The sequence below is a fragment of the Cinclus cinclus genome, chromosome 4, assembly GCF_963662255.1.
Source record: "Cinclus cinclus chromosome 4, bCinCin1.1, whole genome shotgun sequence".
In the NCBI taxonomy this organism is placed as follows: domain Eukaryota; kingdom Metazoa; phylum Chordata; class Aves; order Passeriformes; family Cinclidae; genus Cinclus; species Cinclus cinclus.
Genome location: NC_085049.1, coordinates 29,730,758 through 29,748,612, shown reverse-complemented (window position 1 = coordinate 29,748,612; position 17,855 = coordinate 29,730,758). Strand labels below are relative to the sequence as shown.

Below are 17,855 nucleotides of genomic sequence, written 5' to 3'. Positions count from 1 at the left end.
TTCACCTTGGTGGAGAACTTCTGTGGATATCCACAGAGCTCTTTTGGACCTCTGTGTTTTCCAGCTCCTTGGCAAAACAAACAAACAAACAAACAAAACAAAAACAAACAAAAAAACAGCACAAGAAATAGTCTCTTGACAAGTTGATTCCCTGTCTTAACATCATAAAAAAATAGGAGAACTAGTTGCAGGGAGACTAAAAAAAAAAAATCCCAATCAGGTTTCTAAATAAATTCAGAAAAATCCTTCAGCACATATATGCCAAGCATGCAGCCAGGATCAAAGAGCATCATTGCCTGACTTCAGTACAGTCATGCTGGATTGCATCAGTCAAGGAAGAATTGACAAAAGTTCCTACTTAAAGAGGTCTCCCTCCTCTGAACCACAGACTAACAAAGGCTGTTGTTTCCTAATCTGACCAGCCTGGGCCAACTGGCTCTCTTTATGCCTTCTGTTAGTTGTCTCAAGCTGTCTGGCCATAGTGTTTATTTCCACTGACCTTGGTTGGAACACCTTAGCAGGAGGCAAACACACTTATTACAGAAGTGGATCAAGCCGCACAGCCTGTGTGCCCTGTGTTAAATTGCCCACAGTTCACAGGCTGCAACTTCATCTCTGGTTATCCCAGAGAAAACAAAAAACAACTAAACCAAACACACACTGCAAGCCCCATCACAGAACACAAATAAAATCACAACAAACTGCAGGTGTGTGCATTGCAGAAGGCAGCAATTCAAACCACAGAAATGAAAAAAAGTGAGAAGCCAGTCACACCCCTTGCTAACTGAGGGGAGGGGGGGGGGGGGGGGAGTTGAAGTGCCTCACACCCCCAGCCCCCTTTTACAGCTACAGCTACCTCTATTCCAGCTCTCTTTCCCAACATCTTCCTCTGAAGAATCCTGATGCTTTTTTTCCAGACTGACCTCTCCTTGGCCTTGATGCAGATTTGGTCCTGGGAAAGAGCTTTATACTGGAGGAGTAGCCAGAGCAGAGGCACCCTCTCTCCTCCTGCATGGATGGTGCATACAGAGCTCAGACTAAAGTCCCCAGGGTGGGCTTTGGTCATGGCCAGGTTATAAATGCTGATTTGGGAAGTGCCTTACTTGTAATGCTGCTGAGAAGAGCCACTGGAAACAAGCAGAATGGCTGCTGACCAAGGACTCAAAGCCCTGTCCCTCTCAGCAACCTGATCTTTCAGCTTTGCTATATGTGGATGGAAGAAGATCTTTATTTGCCATGAGTTGATTCTCCTTTAAATAAGCCTCTTTGCTGCCAAGGTGAAGCTAATCATTTCAGAGCTGTTGTGGGAGGAGCTGAGCTCCTCAAAGCACAGGTTGACCCATGCCCCTTCCTTTTCTACCACAGCAGAAAGCTTTCAGTTATTCCTACACATGGTCTCTTGAGGTCCTGAACCACTTTTTGGTTACCTGTAGTCCTCCTTTCTCCTCATTACCTACAGTAGTTGCAGGGCTAGATCTTCCATTTGCCAAATGCTTGCTGGAACCAGTTTACCTGTTGTGTCCAGTTTGTTCTTGGTTTCCTAGGAAAAGCCTGTTGTGCACATGGCCATTTACCTACTTCACAACTGTGCTGTGATGGAGCCAAGTGCCTGGAGCCACCAGCGTGTGACGCTGTTCAGGATTACAGCAGAATCGGGTTTCTGCAGAAATCACAGGGGTTTAAAATGGCACAGGACTGAAGCAGCCCTCAAAAAGGTGAACCTTGACTCTATAGGACTTTGGGACTAGCTTAGAGGCCTCATTTCTGCTGAAGGTATCCACTTTAGGGCTGGGCAGGGAGCAGAAATTCTTCCATCCTGATAATATGTGTGGGTTTAACTGTGAACCTGAACCACATGCAGGGTCCTGACTCCAAAGGTGTGGCCTTCCTTGTAGCCCTCCTTGCACAGGGCATTGCCATGTGTGGTGACTGGGGCTTCCCAAGAGTCCTCTGGCATATTTAGGGCCTTAGTGAGTGTGGCAGAGGGGGGACCAGCCTGCCTTACTGCTGGGAATCTGCTCTTCCTTAGAGCATGCCTTAGCTGGGAGAAAGGTGCAAACTGAGAAGCCCAGGCTGCATTCCTGCCTCTCTAACTCCGGGTGTGCAAAAAAGGAGGAATTTAGGCTGGACCACAGCAGTTATAAAAGATCAATCCATTCAGCTCCATTCAAGCTTTGGGTAAATTTGGCTGCAGGGCTTCACTGAAACTCGGCTTTTAGCAGCAATATTCCAAGAGTTTTGCTGCCAGTCTATTCCCTTTTCCCCAGTACCTTGGCTCCTGCTTACATTTGTTGCCAAATACATCGCACATAACGATGTCTTGCTTGTCTCTTTCAGAACATAGTGTATAATTAAATTTTTAGATCTGTCTTAATCATGGGGGCTATTTTTCCTCCTCCTCCCTTTTTTTTTCCCTGTTGAAGAATGGGGGATGCCTGGATTTGATGGGAGGTTTTAATCTGGAACATGCAGTGAAGAGGGGTGTCTCACATCACTCAGCCTGGAGTGATCAGGGAGTCTGAAATGCCTTCACAGCATGCTGCAAAGGGCAACTTGATCTGTGGACCTAACATAGTGCTAAGCCTGAGTCACCTGGCCAAGACACTACACAGGTCCCCTGTTCCCTTTTCCCCAAGCCCCACAGTAGCTGCATCCAGCTCAGGGCTGTGTTTTGATACAGAGACCACCTGACAGACAGGATTTGCTCATGCTGCCTCTCCTCCCACCACAGTTTTGTACCATCTCTGTGGTGGTTACAGCACAGGAAAGTAAAATGACTGAAAGTCATTTAACCTCCTTTTAGCATGATTTTAGGAATGGAATAGAGGGAAACAAGGAGCACACTAAATTGTCAGCCCATTCTTTTCAAAGAAAATGAATTATTTTCAAAGAATTGCCTTGTGGAGCGCCAGGTGACTACACGGTACAATGTGAGGCTCTTTGCCCAAAGTACTGCTGGTGGGCATGGGAAGAAAGTACCAGCATGAGAGAACTTCAATATCTGAGATGAAAGAGGAGGAGACAGCCTCAAGGGTGGTGGGAAGCTGAGTAGAGCAGACATAGAGGCAAAAAGAGCCTGCTTCAGTCTCCATCCAGACTCAGGAGCAAGGAAGGAGAGTAGAAAATACCTGGAAGTTTCTATTACAATTACTTCAAGCAGCTATAGCAATACCTAAAGCCTTATGACTGTTATCTCCCCCATCTGTCACTCCCTGTGGCCTCTTCAGGTTCAATTTGACTAAATGGGAGGTGAATGGAGCTTTGTTTGCAGCACAAGTGTTTGCTGCACAGCATCTTTGACTGCCTTTGGGGCAATTTAGAGGATGAAATGTTTTCATCCTGGTCACTCACTGCCAGGAAATGGCTGATCCAGCACTAGCAGTTGCTGTCAAAAATCATGCCAATAAAAACATACGAGCAAAGTAAGTAGTTGAAAACAGAGATGGGCCCAAGCAAGCAGCTGGATCTATCTGTTACGTGAACCTCCACCACTGCAGTGGGACTATGCAGGTACCAGATACTAAGCAAAGCCCTCTGGCCATAAAACACAAGGCTGCAGATGTGTTTTCCACCAGCTCCAAATGATCAGCCTGCTTCAGGTTTTCTTCTTATATAAGTCTTTGAATTAGCCTCTTCACAGGTAACAGAAGGACATTTCTTTGGTCAGAAACCTGTAGCTCTAATTGGCTGAGTCCTTAATTCCTTTCTTCCCAAGCTTGCAGCAATCACAGCAGGTCTATCAAGTGTTTTCTGTGCACTGAGGGACAGGCAGGTGAAGGGTCTGGCCCTCAGTTCTCCTGGCTTGTCATTTTTATCAGGTTGTGTCCTCCCCCTTGGTCATTACAGGATAAGAAAGGCATTTTACTGTATTTTCTCAACCTTTAGCTAGTCCATCATTCCATGAGCAGGCTGCAGCATGGGAAGAGGAGAGATAAACTATGGGGGGAGGGTTGGTTCAGGCCATTAGAGCCTCTGCAGCAAGGAAGGAGATGGAAGGTAGGGCTGCTTTCAAGGGGGGTGTGAGAAGGTCAGGAAGGGGGGCAGGGGGCTGATGACAGGGCTGTGAGTCCAGGGAAAACAGAGCTGCAAAGTTTACACAGGGACCCACGGGAGAAGGCTGTGGGCAAATGCCTGCTTTGCCTGTCTTTATAGTGAGCTATGGAAGGGAGTGGGAGACACACCCAAGAACGGTGTGGACAGGGGAAGAAGAGGGAGTCTCCTGTGGGTGGTGTGAGAAGGGCAGACAGACGATCCCCAGAGGTATTTGGGGTACAGCTGTTGCTAGATGCGTCTGCAGAGGAAAGCATGAGGTCCGTCCACGTACAGCATTCGGAACAGGAAGCTCCAAGCAGAATCACAGAGAAATTCCCAGCGCTTGACGCAACCGAGCATTCAGCACAGGGATGATGGGCTAAAGCCTGCCTGCGGATGTTGGGAGGGCTGGGGCTCGGCAGCCCTGCCAGGCTCAGCCTGTGCCCGGCCGCTGGCAAAGTCCTCCCGTGCCGCTTTAAAAATAAGCGCTCCAGCCTGCCGGACAGCCTTGCTTGGAAAAATAAATACGGCAGCACTGGCAGCCCGCAGGGGGAAAAGCACACGCACACTTTAGGGACAGGTCTCCAACGGGGGATACCCCGAGAGTCCCCTTGGGAGCAGAACAACGCCTTCCCTTCCCTGCCTCCGGCCAGATCCCGCATCCCCACCCGCATCTCCCGTGCCCGGAGCCCCCCGAGCCGGGGCCGTGGAGCAGGAGCGCCTCCCGCAGGGATGCGCCGGGATAACAACCCGCACCGGGGGTGGGGGATAAAACCCTCTGCCCCAAAAACCCTCTGCCCCAAAAACCCTCCCCGGAACTCCTGGATATTTAATACATTAAACTTTTTTTTGGGGGGGGAGGGGGGGGTTTAAGCAATAAAATCGTCTCTGCGGTAGGACTGGATGTTTCTCCCGGCTCTTTTGCAAGCCTCAGGAACAGGAAGAAAGGGGCGAAAGTATCCTTACACTTAAAATAAAAGGGACTGACAGACCCCAACAATGCAGTTCAGTCTAGAGGCACCGAAAGCAGCAGCCAAAACAACCCGTCCAACTTGCAAGTGGCTGTATCCTTAAAAGGCCATAAATCCACGTTAGCAAATACCCTAAGCAGAAATCACAGCAAATCAATCACATTTTCACTCTGCCAGGAAGGACCACCTTGGTGGACTGGTGAGAAGCACTCGAGACAAGGCTCCTGTGCTGGTCATTAACTTCAGAAAGTCTTTGCCTCTGACTATTTTTGATTGACAGTCAGGGCGAGGGTTGGAGGCCTCTGGTTTGTACATAGTTGAGGAGGCACACTCCAGAGCAGCTGTAGTGGGCTTTGTTGTGCTGGTGGAAGAAGGTTTGAAGCCCAGTTCTTCAGAGAGCAAAATATTTTCAGTAAAGTCTCCAAGGCCAGCATAAATTTTATCGGAGCAGGATGAGCTGCAAACAGTTCTGAGAAATTAAAGTGATCCCTGCAAATTGAGGAAATCACGAAAAATAAACAGTAGGTGATTCAGTTAAAACAAAAGCACTTAAGAAGGAATAACCATCTGTACAGAGGTATATCTGAGTTGCCAGTGCTTTAATAGCTCTGCAAATAGGGCTCTGGGTGTTAAAGTGGGTCAAAAACAAATTAAGGTTGGTGTTCATGGAAATGGAAGTGTAAAAACAAACAATTACACTGTGTAATTGATACCTAAACTCATACGTGTTAAACCTGCCCTGTCGAGAGACTCAGGCGATCCTAAGCGCAGTCAGAAAACAAACAAACATTGTTTCATCTCCATGGATGTGAAATAGACCTTTTCCTTTCCCCAGGTTTGGAAGAGTCTCAGCTGAATTCAGCATGAAGATTTCTGTTTCACAGTGCAGGAAAGAGGGACTCAGTCTGTCAAAGAGTAAAAAAAAAAAGTGACCAGAGTTTTAGAGAACCTTATTTATTTGTAGGAAAAAGGGTTTGCATAGAAAAGGCTGAGCAAAGGCAGGGCAGCAACTCACAGAATTCTTAAGGTTGGAAAAGACTTGTGAAGTCACGGAGTCCAAACTGACAGCTTACCACTTTGTTAACCAGACCACGGCTGCAATTGCCACATCCAGTCATTTGTTGAACACCTACAGGGATGGTGATTCCACCACCTCCCTAGGCAGTCCAATACTTGACCACACTTCCAGTGAAGAAATTCCTGATGTCCAACCTGACACACCTTGAGCCTTATGTCCTCTCGTCCTGTCACTGTTGCCTGGGAAAAGAGCCTGACCCCCACCTAGCTACACCCTCCTTTCAGGGAGTTGTAGAGAGCCATGAGGTCTCCCTTGAGCCGCTCTTCCAGCCCCAGCTCCCTCAGCTACCCCTCACAGAACTTGTGCTCCACACCCTTCACCAGCTTCCTTGCCCTTCTCTGGACTTGCTCCACACCTGTTTCTGGCGGGGAAGGGCCCAGAACTGGACGCAGCGCTCGAGGTGGGGACCTCACCAGTGCCGGTACAGAAGGACAAAGGGACAATCACTGTCCTGGTCAGCTGGCAGAGGTGACAACTGCGGTGCAATTCCTTGGCATGCAGATTGCAGGCAGGGCAGGCAGTACTCAGGTCAGACTGAAACCAGACCATGCCCGGGCCGCACACCTCTGGAGCTCACGGACCAAGAGTCCCCTGCTTGGTTTTGTGAAGGGCCGAGATAAACCCACTGTGATTGCACTGTAGGGCTCAAAGCCTTTCGCTGCCTCCTGCCCAAATCTTCCCTCGCCAGTGATTTTGCACGCCTGTACCACGGCACGTCTGCTTGTAGCCAGCGCACCCCCTTTCTGTCCAGGTCCCGCCACCCCCGGTGCTGCTTCCAACACCCGTTCCTCTCTCCGGCTCTCCCCTAAGCCGCGCTCCCGCTTTGCCCCGACGCAGGAACCACGGCGGGGGCGGGCTGGCAGATACCCGGCCGCTCTCCCTGCGCCCGGCCCGGCCCCGCCTCGCTGGGAGCCGTAGGCCGGAAGCAGCGGCGTGCCCGAGGTGTGAGGGGCGGATGGGAGTTGTAGTCCGAGCGCGGCGGCGTGCCCGAAGCGGCAGGGGCGGATGGGAGTTGTAGTTCGGGAGCGGCTCCGTGCCCGCGGTGACAAGGGCGGATGGCGCTGCGCGGCTCGCTGCGGGCCGGCCGGGCGCTGCTGCGCGCCCCGGGGCCGCCCTTCCGCGGGCTCTGCAGCCGGGTGCGTGTGCGGAGGGGCGCGGGGCGGGCGCGGGGCTGGCTGGGAGGCTCCGGGCTGACCGTGCCCTCCGCTCGCCTTGCAGCCGCCGGCCTTCGGGTTCCTGTTCGATGTGGACGGCGTGCTGGTGCGGGGCAGCCAGCCCCTGCCCGCCGCCCGCCGCGCCTTCCAGCGGCTGGCGGACGGCGGAGGGCGGCTGCGGGTGCCCGTCGTGTTCCTGACCAACGCCGGGAACTGCCTGCCGTCGGCCAAGGCCCGAGAGCTGTCCCAGGCGCTAGAGCTGCAGGTGACGGTGGCGGGGCGGCTGCTCTCGGAGAGCCGGGAGCAGCTGCAGGAGGGACCCCGCGCCATCCCCCGGGAGGGAAGACAGCACCACGAGTGCCGGGCTTGGCCTCCCCCGAGGGGCTGGATGCTGCCGGCGGGTCCCAGCCAGCCTCTTCTCTGTCCCGCAGGTGTCTCCGGAGCAGGTGATCCTATCCCACAGCCCCCTGCAGCTCTTCAGCCAGTTCCACCAGAGGTGCATGCTCGTGGACGGGCAGGGGCCCGTGGAGGAGAACGCCCGCAAGTATCCTTTGTGCCTTGTGGCGCTCTGTGCATCCTGCATCCCATCTAAAGGCTGCTGCTCTGGCCCTGCCCCTACCCCTGCGTCTCGCTTGCTCAGCTTCTGAAGTGCGAGGAGACACAAAGATCAGTGGGCTTACCTTATGGGGCAGCGTCCTTATGGACAGGCTTGGGTGCTGTTGATCTCCATGCTGGTCGCTTCCTGGTTTCCCTGTTCAGTGTTTGGCTTCTCACGCTCATGGCTTCTCCTGTGATTGCTGTTCTGTTGGTGGGATGTGACCGTGAGGACTCCATCAGCTTTAGGTGTCTTTCAGTTTGAGATAAAGTTGTGCTCCTCCCATTCTTTCATGGCAAAGCCCATTAGGGATCACTCCCAACTGTCCCATGGATAAGGATTTCCCCAGAAAGTGACAGCAGTTGAAGGAATTTAAATATGATGGGGCTGTGAGCTGTCTGGTCTAGTGGAAAGTGTCCCTGTCTGGCTGCAAGCCGTGAGGTTATACATTACCACACTGCTCTTGTTACTAGACTTGCATTCCTTAATCCTGTAGATGCTTCTGCAAGTAACTTAAAGAAAAACTGTCACTTAAAAAAACCCCAAAAAAACAACAAACAAACCAGTCTCCACAACATTCCTTGATGGTCTGAACTAGCCTGGGGTTCAAGCACGTGGTCACCATAGAGGCCCTGAGGAAGGCATATCCCCTGTTAGACATGGTGGACCTGAGCCGGAGGCCGAAAGAACTGGTAATTTCCTGAAGGAAAGTAGAAGCAGAAGGGGTGTTCTGGTGCAGAGGTGATCACAGCACACAGCAAAGGGACAGGGCAGCTGGCCACTGGTGAGGCCCCTTAGCAAGAGCCTGGCACTGACATGATCAACCAGCACCTCTCCTCTTCCCCGTGTTGGCTCCTGAGGGAAAGGCAGTGACTCTCCCCTCTTCTTTTTCATGCCACACCTGCCTTCCATTGCTATTCCTTGCACTGAGGGGTAAGGTGGTTTGATTGACATCTCCAGCTCTGAGACAGGAGTGCACAATCTGTGAAATCCCACCTGGGACAGGGGAGCGGGAGAAAAATATTCCTTCAGGATTCCAGGTGGCTTTGTTCTGCCTTATTATGGAATTGCCTTGGCAGGTTCAAAGGAGGCATTTTTAGTTTTGTTTTGGAGGTGGCATTAGGTTTTGCATTACTAATCCGGCCTTCCTTTTTTTTTTCTGGCAGCCACCTCCAACCACTGGCTTCCCCACTATAGAAGGTAAGGAGTGGCCTGTGTTTACATATGAGCAGCAAGCAGAGCTAGGAGCAAGGCAGGCCAACTGGGATGGGAGCTAATGACATGCTGTCAGCTCACTGCTATCCACGGGCAGCATATTCAGAGGGTACAGCCAGGAGGCAGCCTCACTGCTGGAAAAAGCTGGATAAAAGCAACTTTTCCCTGTGCTGTGTGCCAGTATCTGGGAGCAGTGGTGCACATGGTGCAGTGATGTTCACACTGGAGCCCTGGCACCAGCCATGTTCCACTGGTAACTACTTGCCAGGGCAGCCCAGCAGAGGAGGAGTGTTGTTAGCAGGTGGATTTTGGATGTTGTGAGTTTTCAAACAGCTCTCAAACTCTTTCAGGGGTGATTCTGTTTGGCGAGCCAGTGAGGTGGGAGACAAGCCTGCAACTCATTACTGATGTACTCCTGAGCAATGGGAACCCTGGGGCAGAGCTGCAGGATGTACCAAACCCTCATCTGCCTATCCTTGCTTGCAACATGGACCTCCTGTGGATGGCTGAAGCCAAGATGCCCAGGTGAAAAGCACGTGTGGTATTTGGTTTAGCCTATTTCATACTCCTCTTGTGCAGATGATCTTTTCCTACTGTGTTGTTTTTTTAGCATTTGAATGTTTTAAGAGCTTGATTGTACAATGTAATTAGCAGCAGAGACATGAAAGCTGCATGAGAAATAAAGACTAAAACTTGGGGAGAAGCAAAAGGCAGAGGCCTCCTGCCTGTGGAGGTGTGTGTGGACACGGTATCCAAAACAGGCAATAACCAAGGAGTGCTTACTGCTTCAGTGGTGTTACTGGGGATGCTGATGACCTCCTTTCTGGGGCAGGTTTGGCCATGGCACTTTCCTTCTCTGCTTGGAGAGCATCTACAAGAAAGTGACAGGCAGGGAGCTGAAGTATGAGGCCTTGATTGGCAAACCCAGCCCAGTCACCTACCGCTATGCCCAGTACTTGATCCAACAGCAGGCAGAGAAGCAGGGCTGGAAGGCTCCCATCCGACACCTCTATGCAGTTGGGTAAGAGACTTTTTCCTGCTGGCTTCCTTAGGGAGTTGCATACTGACTGCTCTTAAGTGTTTTTTTTTGTTTCGGTTTGGTTTTGTTTGCTTCTTTGCCTTTTTTCTTTTTCCCTCTGGATATTTCTAAAGTTAATACCAAAATTCTGACAGTATCTCTGAAGCCTTGCATCCTGGAACAGAGGCTTGATAGCTTTTTGTACCCTACACAGCAAAGCTGTGGACTGTAGGATGCAGAGTGCACATAGGGTGACAAAAACAAAATTAAAAGACCCAGATGTAGTACTGTTAGCTCAGTTTGGCCAAACACTTTGGGAATGTAGGGAATATCATCCATTAATAGCTGAAACTGCTGTGGGTGCTTGGGAGGTGCACATGTCCTGAGAGACTCACTGGCCTACTCCAGCTGCTCCTGTTGATGTTATCAACTATCTCACACCCCTTCCTCCTTCAGTGCTGTCTTAATCACAGTTCCCCAGAGCCAGAGGGGGATGCATGGTCTTGTTTCTCATTTCTGTTTCACACTGTGATCTTATCCAGGGATAACCCTATGTCTGATGTTTATGGGGCAAACCTCTACAACAACTACCTCAAGTCAGCTCAGCAGAACCAGGTCCAGACTGGGTTGAAGAGGAGCCCACAGGCAGCCAGTTGCCATGCTGAGGTTTCCCTGGAGCTGGGGAATGACTGCAACAATTCAGTGGAGTGCTGCCAGTCGATTCTGGTCTGCACTGGGGTCTACCGCCACAACAGTGATGTTCCCAAGAAAACAGCAGGGACAGTGTTCCATGGACATCGGGACTTCTGCTTCGATCCCAGCCTAGTGGAGGCATCCTATGTGGTGCAGGATGTGGATCACGCTGTGCAACTTGCTTTTAAAAAAGAAAACTGGAGCTAGGGGCTAAGACAGGTGTGCATGAAGATCTGCTGTAAGGAGTTTTACTGGAAAGGGAGGAGGGGAAGAATGGGGAGGGACCTGGGGTGATTTGCTAATTAAGCTACCGTTAAAGAAAACTCCCTGTTGCAGCACTAAAAGCCCCTTAATTTTATTGATACTCATCTGCCGTCCTGACAGCTGCTGACAGACTTTCAACTGTGACCATACATTGCTGCATACATCTGTAATTGAGCCATAATGGAAACAGGGTATAAGGAGTAGGCTTGTCCCAACAATCCCAGTTTTTTTCAGTGCTCACAGCTCATTCTTTTCCACACTTTTTGTGCAAAGATCAGGGAAGCCCACCCTCCTCTTTGTGAGGTGTTTGAGGGCAAAGCTCCTCCCCACACAAGGAGCCACCATCAGCCATTTGTACAATGTGCTGTTTATCCAGGCTGTGACTCCAGCACAACCAGAGGCTGGGCTGTGGTGGCACTGTGCCAAGAGGAGACTTTAAGTCTTAAAATTCTCCTCGTGAAGGATAAGTGCCTATGGACTTTAACAAATTTTCTTTGCCTGGGGATTTGCCACTGCATCATTGTCAGTCTGAAACAAAGTTCTGTTTTGCAATCATCTAGCAGCTATGGAGAGGCAGGGCCCCTCGAAGCTGCAGTAGCCAGAGCAACTTGCTGCAGGGCTGAGGTGAAAGTTATATTGTTCCCTCCCCCCTATTTAGCATTCTGTGAACACCCCTGCTTTTTCCCACTAGGGAGACAGCAGCCTGCTCTCAGTAGCAGAGAAAACCACCACAGAGTTTGAATTGGCAGAGTTGTCTTTGCCCAGACTGAGTGCTGCAGCAAGAGGCTCTTTTGACACCCACTCTGATTCCAACTGTTGCAAGGAACGTTCACCTACTCCAGCTTCTAAGAGGGGCCCTTCTTTGGAACAAGGGCCAAACGAAAAGAGTCACAGTCTACCTTTGCTCCTTCCTTGCATGCAAGGATTCAAAGAGAAGATCATCAAGCCAGGATGGTACCAGAGCCCCAGATCCCTAGGCCTGATATTTTAGAATACAAATGTCTGTGTCTTCCAGTTCTTTTGTTCCTGTCATCCCTCATGTGCTTTGCAGCTCAGGGATACCCCATACAGTCTGACCTCTTGTCCCTCCTCTTTCTTTAACATGCAAGTGGAATCCCCCTAACATGAATTAGCAGCTGGGACTTGCCTGCCCAGGAACATTTCCCTAACAACATGCACCTTCTATCGCCTCTTCTCCTAGCTCAGGTTATCCAGAGAAAGATGTGTCTCCATAGACATTCCAAAGAAGATAAGCAAGGTTTGCATGAGAAATTAATGTGAAAGATTGGGCTTAGCGAGGAATGTCTTAATTCCAGAGGAGCACTGTGATTTTAGAAGCACAAATCAGCCTGTGTATATGATGAAAAGCCTTGGATCCAGCACAACTGAGTGGGTTTTCCTAATTTCCTAGTCAGCTCACACCACACTGAAATATCAGAAGCGGGTCTGCTCTGCCCTCTTCTTTCCTTCTTCCTGCTTTACCAGGCAGCTTCATACACAGGGTGCAAACAAGATGTTCTGCACAGAAGTTTGAGTTCTTGATTCAAATCTCAGCATCCATGTGCACTGAAATTCTGCTCCAGCAGCTCTCCATCCTCTCAATACTGATGTATCTTCCTAGGAAGGTCACTGCAGCATAACCTCTGTTCTTAAGTTTTGCCAGGCTCTGTGTGTGAAGCAGACCGGGTGCTCTTTCAGTTACCTAGGCAAGAGAGTTCCTTCTCTGTTTCTCTGTCCTGCATGAATAGGAGCAGAAAAAAATACTCCTTGCATGTGTTCCCCTCCTGCAAAATCCACAGTGGGAAGCAGTTTCTTCCTCTCTTACCACTATTTGGGGTTCTTCTTCTTTCTCTCATCAGGATAAGAATTGTTTGGCTGCTTCTAAAAGCAGCTATAATGGGAGGAACACAGATTCGAATCCTTTTCCTTTCACGGGAGAGAGAATGAAATTGCCATTTCAACTCACTGCACAAGACAAGGGCTTGTCTCCAGTTTGCATAAGAATAGGCACAGGGAAGGACTTGGAATATTACACAGGGAAGGTCCTTGAGCTGCAGCACCCCTCTAGAGTCATGGCTGTGTTGTGCATCCAGTGTGCAAGGCCTGAAACTGGAGTCCAAACTCCATTTATTCACAGGGTAGCTCCAGTGTCCATCAGCCTCCCTTTTCAGATGTGCCATCCAGTGCAGAAAGAGGAACACTCCCTTTGCTTGCAGTACTTGCTGACTTGGGTGGTAACTTCCATGGGATTCCTTGGAATGGTCCTCATAGATAGATCTCAGGGAGCTGGTTGCTGGCAGTAAAAATGAGCCACACCTTCAGTGTGTGGGTGCTGACTGCAGAAATGCTGAAGTCTGTCCATCTGAAGCCAGCCTTTGGCAGAGCTCTGTCTCATTGCTTGTCAAAAGTGTGGTGCCAGTTACTCAGAGAAAAGGTGCTGCTGAACCACTGTGCCCTCAGGGCTGTGGCACCTCTTCCAAGGAAGGAAGAGGTTTGTACAGAGAGGGAGCCAGGCATCTCCATCTTTGGAATAGCAGCGGAGGTGAGCTGAGTGATGTGAATCTGCTTCAGATGCCAAATCTGCTTTTAGCTCTGGATTTGGGTTTTTTTCCACCAGTGTTCTTTGAGCGTTAAAAGTGCATAGGAGGAACTCCAGTGATAAGGAATTTAAAAAAAAAAAAAAAAGCTTTGCTTGCGAGTTGAAATTGAACAGAAGGGAGGAGAAGGAATCTAGAAATATCTTGTACCCTTTCCCTAATTCATACCAAGTAAGGTTGCATAAAAAACTGTGCATTGTTGCTCTCTGCACTAATTGACCAGATGGGCTGCCCTTGGTCTGAGCAATGCAAAGAACTTTTCCCTCCTCTCCTTTTCAGCTCCTTGAAACAGTGCACTTTGTCCAAGTCCCTGCCTGGGAATTGAGTGGACCCACTGGGTAGAGTAGGAAATCTGGTTTCTCCAGCTGCTGTTGGACACTGGCTTGATTCTGAAAGGTTTCTATTAATGAAATTGCTTGGCAGGTGTCCTGTATTCCATGAGTTGCACTAGAGTGCTGTACAGGCTTGTAACTTACCTCCAGTTCATTTATGGACATCTGTTATTGCCAGTGAAATCCTTTTTCCTTGAACTGCGGCTTCCTGGAATTAGCTTCCAGCATGGCTGAAGCAAAACTCTTCCTTTGTCTCATGTATTGCTCAGAAGTGGCATCTCTGAAGTACTATTTCTGTCCTTTGGAGCAGTCATCCTTCTATGCAGATTATGGGACTAAGCAGGAAAGGGGACTTCATTGCTCATCCAATACCTTAATATTTATGTGGTGCACTGCCCTGTACAACAAAGACGGCGAAAACCTGATCCTAACAACTCCGTATTCCAAAGATGAACAGGTTTTAGTCAAGCCAGAAGGGAGTTTGCAACTGAGAATAGCAGGAAGGAACCAAGGGATAGACATTGTTTTGGATCTGAAGCAAAGTGCTTTTATGGCATGCAGTAATATGGTGGCCAGAGAAGTAAATTCCTTTATTTGACAGGATACATGCAACTACTACCCTGGCATTTAGGGCACCAAATAACACTAATGTCCCCTCCCTTCCCATCCTAATCCTGCCATGTCTTTCTCCCTCCAGTAAATGCTAAATGTTTCAGATTGTGTCATGTGCACTACAAAAGAGTGATTATATGTCATTCAGAGAAATCACAAACTATGGTTATTTTAGATTTCATATTCATTTCAATGCAGTTACAGAGTTGCTACTTTGTTCAAGCACATATGTAAAATAATAATAAAAGTTCAAGCACATACAAAAATAATAAAAGATGTTCTCTTTGAAATAAATTTTAACTTCCTGTGTGTACATAATGGGTATTATCCTGCTCTCTTTCACATCTTTGCCCTAAAAGATGATTAGGGCAAACTGTTCACTTTTTATTTTCTGTTCTTCAAGCTATTACTAGATTTTCTTGAGGGAACCACCCTGAAAGATGCTCCTTCAGCAATTAGCTGGCAAACTTTTAGACTAGAACCAAAAGCTCTCCCTGATTTCAACAGAAAAGTAAAGATCCTGCTAGGTGGAACCATCATTTTTGATAATCTAGAAGCAGCCAATTCACTTGCATTGTTCTTACATTTTGTCAGAAAGTTTCCCATCTACAAAGTTCACAGCTCAGGGGAGGCACATTAAACAGTAAAACAAGTGTGATGCAAAGTCCTGAGAACTAGATGTAGAAAGCAACAATCAGTAAAGCAATTTTGGAGGGACTGGACAAGGATTCCCATTCTCAGCAGAGAGAGGAATTGAATTATATTCGATATCCTGGAGAAGTGACCTACAGCCCCAAAGTGTTAATCAGCCTCCTCCTTTTATCCAGTGCTCTGGTAATTGGAGCACTCACCCAAGATGGGGCTAATCAAGGTTTAGTTAAGCAGGGAGAGATCACAACCTGAAGCTCCCAGGTGCATGCTTTTAATCACTGTTGTCAGTGAACAAGGGCAGCCTAGGGTTGAGGTGTTCCTTGTACGAGAGCCTGTCCTGGAAGTTAAGAGTCTCATAGAGATCCTTACCCAGCCTAAGGTACAGAGTTGTGAAACACTGAAAAAGAACCAACTTGAACAAAAGGATTGAGAACCCTGGAGGAGTTTGCTCCCAGGGGATGCTGTAAGAAATGCCTGCCAGGGTAACCCTTGGGAAGTTTGGTCCCTGACCCCCCTGGTACCTTTAGGGGCCTGCCCAAACCCTTCCATTGCCGGGCCTTCCTAACCCAAATTATGAAAGCAGAAATCTTTATTTTATTTTATTTTTACTGCTGCAGTCAATTTCATGAACTGTATACTTGCAGACCTTCATGGATCCAGTCTGCAGCACAAACCCCACACCAGCAAGGCAGCTATGTGTTCTCTAAGAACCAAACCTCCATCAAGAAAACACTTCTCTTAATTCACTATAATAAACTTACTTTTCCTTTTCAGTAATTTAAACAATGAAGAACTTTCTCCTCAAGGTCAGATCAATACGTGCTCTATGCTATGACTGAGTAACTACAAAATACCAAAAGCAAACTGCAAACCCACTCTCCAAGCTCCTACCCTGCTACAAGCATGAAAAGAAATGTCTTGGCATTTTCTTCTGGTATTGAAAGCTCTTTGAACCAAAATGTAATTACAAGCAATAGACTGTCAACACTTCTATGTCGTTTTGAAGAGGATCTGCATTCCCTGAACCATAACAGAGGATCAGCAGTTTAGATACAAAGACTGTGTTCAGAGGCCAAGGCACTGTTGGATTTTGGTGCTGGCCAGGTGAAACTTTTTTACACTTACCTGTAACTTCATCCCTGATCATTTGAATGGGTTAGGTAAGTGCAGTACAAAGCGTGGGTCAGAGAATTCCAGAAGCTTCTTTTCCCACACAAAAGGCATTTTAAGTATGGTTGGAGCAGATTATGCTTCAACTCCCCGAGATCAGCTTTGCCTCTTTCCCTCCCACTGCTGCCAGTTTCTGACAGCTTACTGCAGGGTATAATTAGGTATCTAGTTTCTGGTCTTTCTTTCAGGCATATATCTGCCTCCCCCCCCAAAAAAAAAAAAATTGAATCATTTTTTTGTTTCCTCCCAAGTTCAGCCCTCAAGAAAGTTTTGCTTTACCCCAGAAGGGTTTTTTTTTGAGGGCACAGTTGTTTCCACTTGTGGTGTAAACTAAAAATAGTAGCATTTTAGATATTCGGTATGATTACTGCACAAAACTCTGCTGTCTGCTGTTTGCCTTTAAATATATGTATACACACACATCTCTATGCATACACATCAGTACTTAAAGAAGTCAAAAACATAGCTCAGGAGCTGCTGAAGAGCAGAAGCTATTTATAGTTTAGCTTTTTAATGTTTTAACAGTAATGGTTAAGCACTAACACATCCAAGGACTGCACATTGCATTAAGTAACTAGATCACATGGGAAGCATCAGCTTGTCATATCTCATAGTACAGTGTGCTACAAAAAGCTCTTCAGTGCTTTCTTGAGTAGAAGTAATTTCTCCCCTCATTCCCATTTTAAAGCAGAGGCACAACTTCTGCTTCCTTTCCTACAAATAAGCTCCTTTCTTATCCTCACCCCTTTGTTTGGGTTGTGTTTGCACTGCTGGAGCCCATGCTCAGCCCAAGAAAGCCCTTGAGCTTCCACCCTCTTTCCTGGTGTTCCCCCATTCCTTGTCATAGCTCCTCTTGCCATACAACCACAGGTCCTCCCCGTTCCCACCTACCTACCTTGGATCCAGGACCCTTCACAGCCCCAGGAGGTATCCTGTGATGTCCGGAGAACCATTTCCACAAGCCTGCTCCTGCCTGCCTCAGCCCATCAGGCCCCCTTAGCACCCAGCTCCCTCCCAGCTGCCTCAATTCCCTGTTCCCAGCTCCCCACATCACCTGGGTAGCAGGGTCAGAGCCCATTTCCCAGGTCTGCACACCAGCTGTGGGTGACAGCCCACCCCCTCCCAAAACCAGGGATCCCCCACCCAATTCCCTTTACCTGAGCAGGTGGGACACCAGAGAGCCACCCAAAGCTTTGAGGAATGATGTGATGAAATGAGTGCCTGGATCAAAAGCAGAAATGTGAGTGACTGTAGCAGGCTGCCAGGACAGCTGAGTGAGCATGTCCAGCCTATGGCACACAGGGAATTGCATTGCTCAGGAAATCCAGGGCATGACAGCCAACGAGGCAAAGCTGTCACTGTCTGCTGCCCAGGTAGGGCAGGACCAGCCTTCTCTGTGTGAGGGCTGCTGCCCTGAGTGGCCGAGATGGATGCTTGGTTTTCACTCCACATCCTCTTGTAGAAGTAGAAAAC

The 17,855-nt window shown here is 48.8% G+C and overlaps 1 protein-coding gene across 1 annotated transcript; it reads left to right on the top strand.

The window, feature by feature from the left end:
• Positions 1-7,114: 7,114 nt before the first annotated feature.
• On the top strand, positions 7,115-14,868 carry HDHD5 (haloacid dehalogenase like hydrolase domain containing 5). Its single transcript, XM_062491899.1, has 8 exons — positions 7,115-7,217; positions 7,300-7,500; positions 7,667-7,779; positions 8,429-8,522; positions 8,997-9,030; positions 9,396-9,570; positions 9,878-10,066; positions 10,606-14,868. Exons 1-8 carry the CDS (start codon positions 7,137-7,139, stop codon positions 10,961-10,963), a joined length of 1,245 nt encoding a protein of 414 aa, XP_062347883.1. The 5' UTR covers positions 7,115-7,136; the 3' UTR covers positions 10,964-14,868.
• The last annotated feature ends 2,987 nt before the right edge of the window (positions 14,869-17,855 follow it).

What these genes read in the sequence shown, in the direction of transcription:
- HDHD5 (XM_062491899.1), top strand. Translation starts at nt 7,137, where the DNA reads ATGGCGCTGCGCGGCTCGCTGCGGGCCGGCCGGGCGCTGCTGCGCGCC. An exon ending in TCCGCGGGCTCTGCAGCCGG is followed by an intron (nt 7,218 to 7,299) that starts GTGCGTGTGCGG and finishes CTCGCCTTGCAG; the next exon opens with CCGCCGGCCTTCGGGTTCCT. An exon ending in GCTGAAGCCAAGATGCCCAG is followed by an intron (nt 9,571 to 9,877) that starts GTGAAAAGCACG and finishes TTTCTGGGGCAG; the next exon opens with GTTTGGCCATGGCACTTTCC.